General features: G+C 48.7%; 1 protein-coding gene across 1 annotated transcript in view; it reads right to left on the bottom strand.

Annotated features, from left to right (window-relative positions):
* Positions 1 to 5,128: 5,128 nt before the first annotated feature.
* The window catches only part of ASB13 (ankyrin repeat and SOCS box containing 13), a 9,046-nt gene continuing 598 nt past the window's right edge, over positions 5,129 to 13,576 (bottom strand). The window contains exons 3-7 of the mRNA XM_009331023.1: positions 12,265 to 12,452; positions 11,238 to 11,388; positions 9,622 to 9,756; positions 8,083 to 8,274; positions 5,129 to 6,299 (exon numbers count right to left, since the gene is read on the bottom strand). Coding sequence (XP_009329298.1) covers positions 6,172 to 6,299; positions 8,083 to 8,274; positions 9,622 to 9,756; positions 11,238 to 11,388; positions 12,265 to 12,452 — 794 coding nt within the window. The 3' untranslated portion in view covers positions 5,129 to 6,171. The remainder of the gene's footprint in view (positions 6,300 to 8,082; positions 8,275 to 9,621; positions 9,757 to 11,237; positions 11,389 to 12,264; positions 12,453 to 13,576) is intronic.

The following is a 13,576-nucleotide window of genomic DNA, read 5'->3' as shown; positions in this document are numbered from 1 at the left end:
CGCTGCTTTGGATGCAGCCCAGGATACGATTGGCCTTCTGGGCTGCGAGCGCACATTGCCGGCTCATGTCCAGCTTTTCATCCACCAGACCCCCAAGTCCTTCTCGGCAGGGCTGCTCTCAATCAAGTCTATTGATACTGGGGATTGGCCCAGGTGCAGGACCTTGCACTTGGCCTTGTTGAACATCATGAGGTTTGCATGGGCCCACTCCTGAAGTCTGTCAAGGTCCCTCTGGATGGCATCTCTTCCCTCTAGCAAATCAACTGCACCACTCAGCCTGGTGTCATCTGCAAAGTCAATCCCACTACACCATCGATGAAGATATTCAAGAGTATTGGTCCCAGTACAGACCCTTGAGGGACACACCTTGTTACTAGTCTCCACTTGGACGTTGAGCCATTGTCTAGAACTCTCTGGACGTGGCCATCCAGCCAGCGCAGACCTGGGCTGGTTTGTCCTCAGGAGGGTAATTTCAGCTGGTTGCACAGGTCCGTAAAGCCATGGGCTGACGCGCTGCCTGCCCACAGCCTCGCTGCAGTTAGGGATGAGGCTGACAAAGCAAGAGGGGCTGGCAGGGCCCCCGCGCAGACCCCACACCCCGACCACAACTGTCTACGGAAGAAACACAGTTGGGCACAGATGAAACCTTTCAGAGCGAGTTTTAATCACGAATAAGACTCCAGTACGTTTGCACCTGCCCAAATCTTACTGCCATGGCGTTGCTAGGAACCATTAAAAATCAGACAATCAGGTATAAATACAAATAGCATCTTCGTAGCGTGCTGTACTCTTTCCAAACAGAGGTCAACGCTTTCCGAGCCCGGTGTCTCGGCACCTAAACCCAGAGAAGCATCAGGGTATCACAGTTATAGGGCACCTACCGAAGCACATGCTGCATCTACACTGTTGGGCGAAAAAGTGAGTTGGTTTGGGGTTTTTTTTGCAGGACACGTGAGGTTTTTGTCCCCAGTGGCATGCAGGGAGGAGAGCCTGGGGTTAACTAACAGCACAGGCAAACCTAAAGGTGGCATGTAGAAGTCGTCAAGCTTTCCAGAGTTCCTAAGAAATCAGTAGGGGTTTTTTTTTTCCCTTATGCTTTGCTACCTTGCTACAGATTTAGGTGCTGGCTTTAAGTTTGAAAATAAAAACCTTGGCCTTAAAAACCCTGATTTCAAAACAACCGTTGCTCCGGCCGCCCCCAGGCCAGGGAACAGGATGTTCACCAGCCTCCGAACTGCCCAAGGCTGGACCGCAAGCAAGCGCAAGTCAGCAGAGACCTCCCCAACTCAGTTTACACCGGCTCCCGCTCAAGCTTGCGGGACAAGCACCATCTTCTTGCAAGTGCCTGCATGATCGCTTGTTCCCCCGAAGAAAGGAGGGAAGTGATGAACAGGGTGTGTGAAAGCTCAGGTAAATACTCAAGGTCTTCAGCATTTGTTTGGTTTTTTTTAAACCAAGAGGTAGAACAGATACTTCATGCTCATGCTTGCTCTAAACGTGATGCAACCACTGCATTACTCATCTTCAGGTGCCACCTTCCAGAGGACACTGAGGTCTTTGTTTGCCGCTGCTATCGTTAGGGCAGCTCTTGGGGTTTGCTCTCTTGTACAAAGTCCCCTGAAGGTATTAAAAAACAAAACCGCCAACCCTATTTGTGTTTGATGTCCTCCCCTCGCCGCCATTTCTTTACGCCAAGACTTAGGGAGCTGCAACCGACGGCACAAATCCTTCCTTCATGGACAGTGGGGAAGGGTGGCTCCTCTCCACCTCATCCGGAGAAAGCAACGGCTGCTGGCGTTACGAGGAGTTAATTCTTCAGTGCCACGAGGCTTTCTTCCAAGGCATCGGCTTCAGTCACACCTTGTTTTCTCTGGACAAACTTCACATAGTTGGAGAAAAGCTGCTACGATCAAGCTCCCCGCTCGCGAGTCGACCTCAAGAAGCCCAGCCAGCAGCAACCAGCAGCGCCCAGGAACAAGGCTGACTGTCCAAAAGATGATTTTCACGGATGAAAGCAAAGCCCTGTTCTCACCTGGGCTTCCCCGAAGCAGCAGGGTTATTTCAGACCGCTCCCCGTGCTGCTGGACCCGTAGCAAAGCTGGTGGAGCAACCCACAGGAGAGGGGAGGTGGCCCAAAATGCTCAACTGGGTTTGCAGTTTGGGGAGCCCGGGAAGGGGACGGATGAAAGCAGGACTGGCCTGGTGGGTTTGGGTTTGTTTGCATTGGATCCATGCCCTGATTTGACATTTGGATTAAAGGGTGAAGGAAGTCAAATAATAGCCAGAACCTGACATAAAAATAAAGCAAAGGGTGTAACCCAAGCAGAGTCAGCTGAGGAGTTTCACTTAATACCCGGGATTTAGACAGTCTCTTTCATTCCCAACAATCCCCAAACCCTTTGCAAACCCCTGGGTCCTTCGGCTGCCACCGAAACAGCAAAGGCACCCTGTCCCTATAAACTAAGTGTGAACTGGGTGTTTGGGATCTCCCAAGTTTTTTAACCCATGACTGAGAGAAGTCAACCCTACATGGCCAGAGGGTACATCACCCAGGCGAGATGCATAAAACTTCCAGAAGATAAGGTCCTCTTGAGACCTCCTTTCTTACACACGTAAGAAACAAAACACAACCAGCGCAAAAATAACCGGAGGAGGAATCTCTTGGGGGCAGCCACAACTGCCTTTCCCAATCCATACCTGCGATGCGATGGTGCAATGAGAGACGGGTACGGCTTAATGGGATACAGAACAGCGCGTCCACGGCCTCTGGGATGTCTTGCAGGCGATCCTGAGCCGTCCACTTCTGTGGCTCGTGTCAAGCAGGGCGACACAGTGCGATGCGTTTGCAGAAGCAGAGCGCTGGGGATGGCTCTCCGATGATCTGCCACGGCCTCTTGTATTAGTAAGTGGAGGTACCCTCAGCAATTCACCAGGAGAGGAGAGAGAGACTGTAATCCAAATTTGACCCCCAGCGTAGCCCCCAACCCCTGTTAGGGCAATGTTATCTCCAAAGCTTCTGATTTTCATCTTAATTTGGGATGGCTGCAGTGGTTCCCGGCTATCCAGACTATACCGGGGGCAAGCATGATGCCGCTACTCGTGCAGTAACTGCTAACTGCCACAAAAATTGCAGTCTGAGATATTAAGGGAAGCCAAAACATCGCATCGGTGTAATTTGGCATCTACTTTGCCTTTGGTCTGAGCTGTAAAACACAATGGCTCAGAAGACGCTTCATAACCAGCTGCGAAACCCCTGCAGGATTCAAAGAACTGAGGGCCAGACAGGTTGGATAAAAGATTAAAAAGAATCTCAATCTCAATTTTCACTTGCAGTTTAGAAACCCAGAAACGCGTAAGTAAACACCCATCGGGTCATAAATAGCCACGGCATGATCCGGCCACCTGCCTCAGCACCACGGCACACCGGGGAACAACTCGGGCGCTGTTTTCTAGCTCGTTGGCTCTCAGAGGACTTTCCTGGAACACCTCTCCCTCCAGACACGGCCATAAGAAGCAGATGTCTTAAGAAAACTGCTACTGAACGAGTCTGGCTATCACCACCAAATAAGAGGTGCTTAGCTCTCTTGGTAAGTCCTTCCTGGATGCATGCCTTGATCAGCAGGACCTCTTAAAAGAGATTAAAAAAACCCCAAACAAACGTCAGAACCTACCAGAGAGGTGACTTAAAAGAGAGGAAAAAAATAAAGGCGACATAAATAGGAACTTGTAATTTTATTCTCAGTTGTTCGAGGAGTCTTTTGTTTTTACATTGGAAACTTGGACTTTACCATTTCATTATTTTACCAGCTTAGGCACTGTTAAAAAAGCAACCTAACGAGGGATTTGAATTTGAACGAAGAGGGAAGGTTTTCACCCCGGATTACCAAAAGGTGCACTTTCCTAATATGTATTTATCTGTAAGGACATGCATGATGGGCAGAGGAAGCTTTTCTTGAAAGATACAATACAAAACTGTTGTTATCCGATCAATCACAGGGATGAATCCCACAATAAACATCTCTAGGGCTTCCCTGAGCTTCTTGGTAATTCCACATTTCTGATACTTTAAACACTAAAGTCAGAAGAATTATAAATAGACAATCCCCCAAAGAGCAGGATCTTGAGGTTTTTTTCTGTCCTGTTCTAGACGATACCGCACAGTAAAAAAAAAAAAACCAACAAAGGGGTGCGGGGGGAATGAATGTAACCAAAAATTAAAAACCAAAGTGATTTGCTGGTCACCATTAAAGTGCATTCAGTTCCACCTCAGCTCTTCAACCCTGTGCTTATGCTATTTTCCCCCCTCCCTCCCGAGGCTGAGCCCCATTGTGCTGGCTGGGGGAGCACAAGATCTTGCAGGCAGCAGGCAGCAGGCAAGCGACCGTTTGCTCTCAAGTGTTAGTTCACAGCATGAAGGATGTCGAGAGCCCTGAGTTAGCTCCATGCCACGTTAGACAGTTGATTTCGTAACCTTTGCTGTCATTCAGAGAAGGAATTTCTTCTTATCACAGTGCTAAGACTTCCCATGGGGGCATCAGGACATTTGGACATGAGGAAAAATTTCTTTACGGAAAGAGGGGTTAAAGATTGGAACAGGCTGCCCAGGGAAGGGGTTGAGTCACCATCCCTGGAGGTATTTAAAAGACATGTAGATCATAGAATCATAGAATTACAGAATCGTTAAGGTTGGAAAAGACCTCTAAGATCATCGAGTCCAACCGTTGACCCAACACCACCATGCCCACTAAACCATGTCCCTACGTGCCCCAGGGAAGACGTGTAGATGAGGCGCTGATTCTATGATCAGGGAGCTCCATTCCCTCAGTACTGCGTACCCTGTAGGTTACTGCCTTCAGACACAACACGTAACGTCTCATCTGGAAGGCAGATGACAATTTTGGCTCTGCTCATACAAATGTCACCCTGACGGTTTAAATCACCGAAGGACAAAGCTGCAGTCACACCTGCTGAAGCCAAAGGATTAGAGCACAACACTCAGCAGCACATGGCTCAGGGCTGGCTCCCACTGCCAAGCTCTGGAGAGGCTCCAGCATTGAGAGAGAAACTCAAGAGGGGGAAAAATAAAAATAAAAATCTCAAAACCCAAGGCACAGCCCAGCCCTCCTACTGCCTTTCACGTGTGGGTATACACCACAGCGACCTGCTGCACCACTACGCAAAGGACATGCCCTCGCCGTACTTCAGGCACCACTGGGCAGCAGCTCTGCCACTTATTGCACATAAAACCAACAGAGTGGCCACAGTGGCTCAGAGCAAGTGGAGAAATATTCTTTGGGACCAGCCATCTGGAGGGAAGCATCCTTGGACGTGCAGAGAGACCTGCTTCCTGCTTGGGCTTGAAAATTAGACATGGTGGTACCCTAGAGGAACACTACAGTAAGAGCTGGCTCACCTTCAGCGAGGGAAGGAGCATGGGCAAAGTCAACCCTGATCTGGCAGCAGTTTGTCCTCAGTGCTGGTGTTGAGCCAAAGCCTGCTGAAGTTCGTGGAAAGTCAGTAACCGGTTGCAGTGCCTCTAATTAGTCCTGAGCTTGCTGGGGACTTAATTTGCCTCCAGCTAGAGCGCGCAGGTCTCTCGAGCCTTGTCCCTTGTCCCTGGCATTAGGCAGCTGCCACTTGAGTTATTAACACAGAGGTGGGTCCAGCGCTCCCACTGCAGAAACACAGACATCCGTATCCGAGGGTATCACCTCTAAATCCCTTTGCAGTCAGCGGAGACAGGTGCTCCCGAGGCGTACTGTATCATCCCAGCAGAGGCATCTAAAACAGGACAGATGAATCATGCTCCAGAAGTATCTATTTCTCTTCACTGACTGCAAAGGGAGCCTGGCTAGATCATACGGAGATGCCTTCAGGCTAGAGACAGGTAAAATTAGGCAAGATTAATCCCGCTCAAAGAGCGAGCGCTACAGCCTCAAACAGAGTGACAGTCTAACAGATCACCCCAGGAGAGGTTACAGCTTCAAGCCAGTGCTACACGTTGCCTGAGTATGTCTTTGCCCACGGAGAAGAGGAAGTGCTGCCTCATAAATACTATTTACACCAGTTTGCTTAAATTAAAATTAGTTTCTTGGGGGGAGGTAGAAGAGAAAGAGACAGATACTTCATACTGCGGGAGCTAATCGTCCTTCCCGGCCACCTTCGCCCCTGTCAGTTGTAGGACAGGTACTGGATTAATCGCGGAGGAATATTTAGCTTGGCAATCTTCTCCAGTGCTCGCTGCCCGGCAGCTTTCCTCACCGTAACTCTGCAAAGCTGTGACAAACTCAGAGGCGTTTCTAAAATGAGAAAAGAGGATCCAAAGTTAGGGCTGCAGCTCAGCAGATGGCTGATCTTCCCTCAGAGCACAGACCTCCCAGGAGGGTGACGCCTGGCATCGCCCCCACCCTGATCACAAGCCTGGCTCTGCTCACGAGCGCTCGACCTCCCACAGCACCCAGGCCCGAGGAAGGCACTGCAGAGCCACGGGCGTGCTCTCTCAAGGCTCATTCTGATCCAGATCCCACCAGAAACAGTGAGCACAGCTCCGGCGCGCTTCTCCCAGCTCCCTTCCTCGCCCGCATCCCCCAAAGGCCAACGGTGCCCACTGGATCACCTGCTCTGATCCACTGGGGCTATCCAAGACTTTCAGATTTCCCTTAGTGATGCTGTATTAAACCTCAGCAGCACTGTATATAGGAACAAAACCTACTTCCAACACTCCTCTACCGCTCCATTTCTCCATCTAAGGATTGCGTTAACCCTTTTCACTCAGCACTCTGCTGAGAGCGCCGATAAAATTCCCCAAACCCCTCCCAGACAGCCCCCAACCTGCAGCCCGCAGCCTCGACACCGGGTGTTGATGCTCGTGCACGGACGCAGAGTTACAATATCGGGCACATTTCTCTGGAAGCAGTCAGTCCTAAGAAGCTGCTATCCCTACCCCCACAGCCTCTGCAATCACCAGCCTCCAAGATCTGTATCCGTCCTGGATCTAGTCCCGAATTTAATGACACAAATCAAAAGGAAAAAAAATACTATTAAAGCTAGCACAGCACTGTTACAACAGTCCGCGTTGAAAAGCAACTACACGTGCAGTTCTGACAGCTGGGTTTAGTGGGCAGTAAACTCTGACGAGATATAAGGACTATTTATGGGCATGTAGGATTCAATCTCTTCAGCCAGCTCAGCTGCAGCCAGACCAGCACACTTTACTGCTAAGAAAAGAGAGCAATGAATAACTCGGAGGAGAGACTGCTACAGGGAGAAGAGAAGTCAGAGGGAGAAGGGGCTATAAGGTGCTCACTACAAAAAGGAGTGCAAAGCCAGAAAATACTTTGCTCTTCTCTAAGGAAGAAATTTTTTATAAATAAATTTAAGGAGGAATTCTTTTATGATGAGGGTGGTGAGGCAGTGGAACAGGTTGCCCAGAAAAGTTGTGGATGCCCCATCACTGGAAGTGTTCAAGGTCAGATTGGATGGGGCTTTGAGCAACCTGATCTAGTGGAAGATGTCCCTGCCCATGGCAGGGAGGTTGGACTAGATGGTCTTTAAAGGTCCCTTCCAACCTAAACCGTTCTATGATTCTATGATCTTTAGGATCATCTAGTGCAGCAGCAGTCTGCAAATGCTTGGAAAGGTCTGTGAATTACTCCTCTAAGGGTAACCAAGACAAAGATTGACTTAAAGCCATCCTCAAACCTCAGTTAAATGTCTCCTCCAAAATCAGACAGCCAGTGCAGCTAAAGTTTAATGCGTTCCCTGCCCCAAATAAAATGAGTTTTCAACTGGGCAATTTCCTTGACCTGACTTAATGCACCAAAGCATAAACGCTGATGCTGACACGTGAGAGGGACCTGAATTCAAGTGAGGGCATGATTTGAACACTTACCACTGTCATTCAACCACAATTAAGCAAAGCTAGCCCACAGCCAGCTGGCATACGTTTCCCACCAAGAACTCTATACCTTCACAGGAAGATGATCAGGGATCTACAAATCAAAGTGGACTGAGAATCATGATGTGGTGCAATGGAGTTGGCAGTCACTGAATTCCTGGGGCAAGGGATCAAATCTCACTTACTTTCGTAGTACTCAAAGCACTTTGCTGTGGGACTGCTGCTCCAGGTGTAATCCGATGGCTTCTTTCCTCGGTTGTCCCTTGCGTAAATGTTTCCTCCAAATTCAATCAGCATCTCCACCAGATCCACATTTTTCACTTTTGCTGCGTGGTGGAGGGCTGTCTCGTGAAGTTTAGCAGCATTCACATTTGCCCCTGAGGCCAGAAAGAAAAACAAACCTGTTCATGAAAGCCTCAATTGAACCAAACGTAAGGAGTGGTTTGACTGGAAAAAAACCCGCTGTTAAAATACGCATGAGCAGCTAGAACAAGATCCAAACAAAACAGCGTGAACAGGAAACCAAACTGCTGAACAAGTTCTCGGTGCTGGCAACGCATGAGTTTTCTTCTCTGGCTTTATGTTTTCCTTGCAGAGAAAGGATTTTGGTCGATGTTACTGGGTAAATAAGCTGCTGAGTGTGAAGTTCAGAATTGCTTCCTGAATCTGCGCTGTCCAAAGCCAGCAAAGAGCCATTCCCAGTCATCTCAATGGAGTGCTCTCACTCAAGGCAAACAGTGACATCTTTGTTAACAGAAATACCCCAGGCCCACAAGATGTGGCAGCTCACCATCAGACACTACTGCGGGATCAAGTTTTAGTTACAGATATTTTTGCTAAGGAAGTTTGGCTTTTATAAGCTGACCGCAAAAGGTCCTTCCAACCCCCCCACAACTGCTTGCATTTTATCAGCTGACTCGTTCAGCAGAGGTGAGATGAACCTCACTGAATTCAAACAATTGACTTTTAGATACGTGTAGCCACACCGAACTGCCTTTATAATTAACAGGGAGAAGCAGGCATTTCTGGGGAATCAATTAATGGGTGCCCAAGAGAGGGAACCGGAGCGGCTGGACACAAATTACCTTAGATGTGTAATTTTTAGACAACTAATGTTCAATGAAACAAATCCCCACCCCTGGGCCAAATCTCCTCCTGGTAAGCACAGGCAAAGACAAGAAGTCCAACTCCAAATGCCCCAAAGTTAGCAGCAAGAAAACTGGGATGTGAAACCTGGAGCATAGAACATTGACTTGAACATCTAGTAAACTCATCTGGCATAACCCTAACCAGCTCTCCCTGAGGTATGAAGTGACTTTATCTCCGGTTTTCTGTACAACATCAAACCCTAACATGTCTCCCTAACACCTATCCGAAACCATATGATTGTGCTGAACGCACGCCCACCAGTTAATGCCACTTTTGGGAAGAAGTTGAAACTTAGCTCTAGGGGGCTGAAGAGTTCTAAATTTCATTAAAATAAGAGAATGGGAATGTCAGCGGGAACATCACAAACTGGATATTGACAGGCATATGCTGAAAAAATGCTGAAGCATTAAGCTCTGCTCAGGTAAAGGCAAAATCTTTCACCTTCGTCATCTATATTATGCTGTGAATGAATAAGCTCTTCAACAAGAACGCCGCTGTGGAACACCGAGGGAAATGCTGTGCACAGACACCACCGTCTCCTGCCCACCCAGAAGCAAAGCCGGTGGCTGCCATACCTGCCTTGAGCAGCAACTTTGCACAGTCCAGATGCTCCCTGGCACAGGCCACGTGTAGGGGCGTCCCGAAATGGCAGTCGTGAGCCTCCAAGTTTGCACCGACGTCAATGAGGAGTTGCACGCACTCTGAGCTACCTTTAGAAAGGGAGGATCCGAGTCAAAAGAAAGAACCCAGCTCAAATGGGAGCATATGGCATGCTGACATCAGCTTGACCCACAAACAGCCTGTTTAATATTTGGAGTGACGGCTGCAAAATAGAAATGCTTGTGAGCCAACACAATACACTGTAGGATCGAGACTGAGACCAGGGCACAAGAAATAGAGTCACATCTGCACGGCACTGAGCTAGAGCTAAGAGGTCTCGCAGGGAGTCAGCTCAAACAAACCTGAATTCAAGGGTTTGCACTAAATCACCTGTTGTTCGTGGAGCTGGTTGTATTGCTGATCCTGCCCTGGGTGGATTAGATCACCTTCAAGACCACTCCAGATTTACTTTTTCCAATGCTAATAATACGACTTAACAGAAAGCAGGCAGTCGTCATGATCAAACCTTAGGAAAAAGGCTTCACAAGGAAAAGCTAAGCAAGAGCTCACAGCTTTGTATTTAAGTAACTACCTGTTTGTCAAAAATGCTGTCTCTCACAGCCTTCAAAGTCGAAGGGAAACTCTGTCCAGGACAGCATATAATAAAAACAGCAAAGGGGAGGAGAGAGGAGGTATTACATCTTACAAGGAGAAAACTGAAGCACAAAATGATTAAGAGATTTGGTCATGATCATCTAACGGGGACATTGCCGCTCTCACATCCTGGCTTTCCTGCTGTTGCGTTCGTGCAAGTGTAAATTCAGGGCTGGAATTACACTCAAAGACGCCTCTGCCGCTCCCCCCGCCTCTGCTGCTGTCACGGACACCCCTGATACTTGCTCTTGCTCCGTAACCCAGATCCAAACGTCCAGGAGAGGCTTGAGTAGAGGACAGGGGGAGCAGAGAGCGGCTGGCACGTGCCAGCTGGAACATTATTTTGGCCCCTGTAGTTTTCTCTTATCCCCTGGACAGACCCTCCAGCTGGAAAAGGCCAAGCACGGGACAAGGAGCAGTACAGGCAGTTAACGCTGCCCAACAGTCCCTGGCACTTTCTTCCCACTTGACAGCTTCATCCATCAGCTCTGAACAACCAGGAGAGGTCTGGGACAGGACCACCCAATTAAGATGGTCTCGTGTGTTAATCAGAACAATTTATCCCACCTCAACTCGGATCAGAGGGAAAGGATGTAAACTCCCCTCTACTCACAAGAGCAAAGCTACTGGTTTGGCTCAAGGTTTTCTAACAGAGCATCAAGGAGCTGGCGCTTTATCTGCCTAACATCTTATCCCATGTCCATCACATGGGATAAAAGCACCCAACACAAGTGATGGCTTTATTCATCTGATACCACAGTGCTTTGCGTTCTGCGTTCAAAGGGAGCTGTGCTCGCGTAAGGCTGATATATTTGCAAGCTGTAATGGTCTGATGAGCAACAGCTTATGCTCAAATTAAGATACTTGGCAGCTGCTTTGGTTGGGTTTTTTTCCAAGCTGCAAATAACCGTGCAAAGATAAGACCACGTGGGTTTACCATTCATGCAGGCTTCGTGGAGAGGAGATGCTGTGTAAAGGGGAGGGTTCACCTTGGCGCCGTGGGACAGCAGCACTTTCACACACTCTATGCTACCCGAGGCACAGGCGTCGCAGAGCGGAGTGCTGCCATCGATATTCCTGGCATCCACCTTCAAGGTAGAAAAAAAATGTTAGGTACCCCTAGGCTGCTGTGTGGCAGCACCCTCTTGCCTGTGTTTTCACTTCTTTTAACTCTAGAAATAGTCTGGACTCAGGAAAGAGTTTGTTGCTACTGCCAGCAACCTGGCTTGCGCTGTTCCCATCACTCTCAGGGCACAGATGTACATTAACGTCACAAGTTTAGGCTGTTATTTCCAACGCAATATTTTGCCGCTTGCCTGCTGAAGGTTATAAGCGTTGCGGTTGAGTGACGCAACACAATTCCTCGTCTGCTTTAGTGCAAAGCCCAGCTTCATCAGCGGACTCAGCCAAGCTGGCTGACGTTGCACTGAGAAGGACCACGGAGCGCACACGTGCTCCATTTCACCGGCCTTGCTCTGAGGACAGCTGTCTTCAGCGCGTGAGGAGTCACAAGCCCTTGAAGACAGTCGTCGCCAGCTATATCCAAAGACTCTGTTTAGCTGTTTTTTGTTTCCATAATAAAATTAAAGAAATAGAAGAAGAAACAAAAGAATAAATGTAAATCCCCTCTGGAAGCTGTATGTCCCCCGGTCCCCTTCTGGCCCCTTGATTCAACCTAGCTAGTTTTAGATACTTGAGCCTTCTAAATTAGATTTCTGGTCACCCTGGGCGCTGTTGGTAGTCAGTGAGGAGAGAGGGGGAGAGACAGAAATACTTCCAGGCAGCTTTTTAAGTCCTCATCAAGCTCAAACACCCTCTGAGGAGGCCTGCCATCCTCTGCTGACTGTCAAGAAAGCCCAGGGTGATGAAGAAGAGCCTAGAGCTAGATGGGGAGAATCCAGACCCCAGAAATAACTTCAGACACTAAGATGATGTTCCCAGCCGGATCAGACCCAAATACAGACCTGGGCCCCTGCAGCCAGCAGGAGCTTGACACACTGCGTTTGCCCTCGCAGGCTCGCCTCGTGCAACGGGGTGATAGAGTCATAGGTGACCGCATTGACACAGGCTCCGCTCTCTATCAGCTGCTGCAGCTGCAGGATTTCTCCCCGCCTGGCTGCTTCGTGCACTGGTGTTCGATCGGCCCAGAAGCCTAGAGAGGAAAGAATAAATAAGTAAATACCTAAATAAAACCATACACACAGAGCAAACGGGTCTCTGTGGTGGAGGAAAGCAGATGGGGAACACGGGCCAGCAGCTAGAAGAGAGAGCTGGGAACGAGGAGCTCATTCCGCACCATGCCCCCACTCAGCATGTGATTTGAAACCGGGTGCTTCATGTTTGTGGCTTCCCCGTTGACCGCTGCCCTCTCAGGGACTGTTTGTAATGCCGGGTTCCCTTACAGTTTCCGAAATGCTTTGCTGTACTTGCTTGGAACTGTACCCAAGTACAAACCCCAGCAGCATTCATTAGGTCCAGATTCATCCCAGCGAGCTCTTAACTATTTAGCGTTAGGAGCACTGTCCCTCGTGGCTCCATCTGAAATCACTGGAAACAGGACACCGCCAGAGAGCAACTCAGCCCACCTAAAAACTATCTTCCCAAAAAGTCAACGGAGCTTCGACAATTAAGTTTCTAGCTTCAACGCCTTCGCTGAGCATCTGCACTTACATGGGGCAAGTCTGGGCTTAGCTTCCCAGCACTAACCGACAATATCATCTCCTTTCAGGTGTGTTTTGCTTTCAAGGAAGCAACAAGTAAAGAACAGCCCCGCACATTTTCATGCGACCTTCAGCAAGATAAATGCATCCTCTCTGTAAAAACACGAGCCCCGGTCCCCTGCAAAAGCAGGGTTTATAGGAGCAGTACGGTGCTGTTTGCGTACAGGTCGATCCTAAAAACCATCGGCAAAACAGACCTCGCAGCTATAGTTCCTCCCCTTTGAATACATCTCCGTAAGACCATTTCAAGGCAAGCACTGACAGAGCAGTAGAAAAAGGATGATTTGCCTTATTTTTAAAAAAATAAACACCTTGTCATGTATTTCAGTCAGACTGGCCATACTTCTCTCCACCCTTAAACAAAGCTTGTCATTTACCAGCAAAAAGCAGTAAATGCCAACACAAGCCAGTGGTTATGAAAGATGGAGCAGACTCCATGGAGTAACACGATGCTGAGGCGTATGGTGGACTAAAACCACCCCCTGAAAGGGAATCATGAGCACCAGCATTTTCACAGCACACAGTATGTGCAGGCTTTTTTATTTGCTTGTTAGAT

This window comes from Pygoscelis adeliae, unplaced genomic scaffold (genome assembly GCF_000699105.1).
Source record: "Pygoscelis adeliae isolate BGI_AS28 unplaced genomic scaffold, ASM69910v1 Scaffold129, whole genome shotgun sequence".
In the NCBI taxonomy this organism is placed as follows: domain Eukaryota; kingdom Metazoa; phylum Chordata; class Aves; order Sphenisciformes; family Spheniscidae; genus Pygoscelis; species Pygoscelis adeliae.
This window is presented reverse-complemented; position numbering and strand designations above follow the sequence as displayed.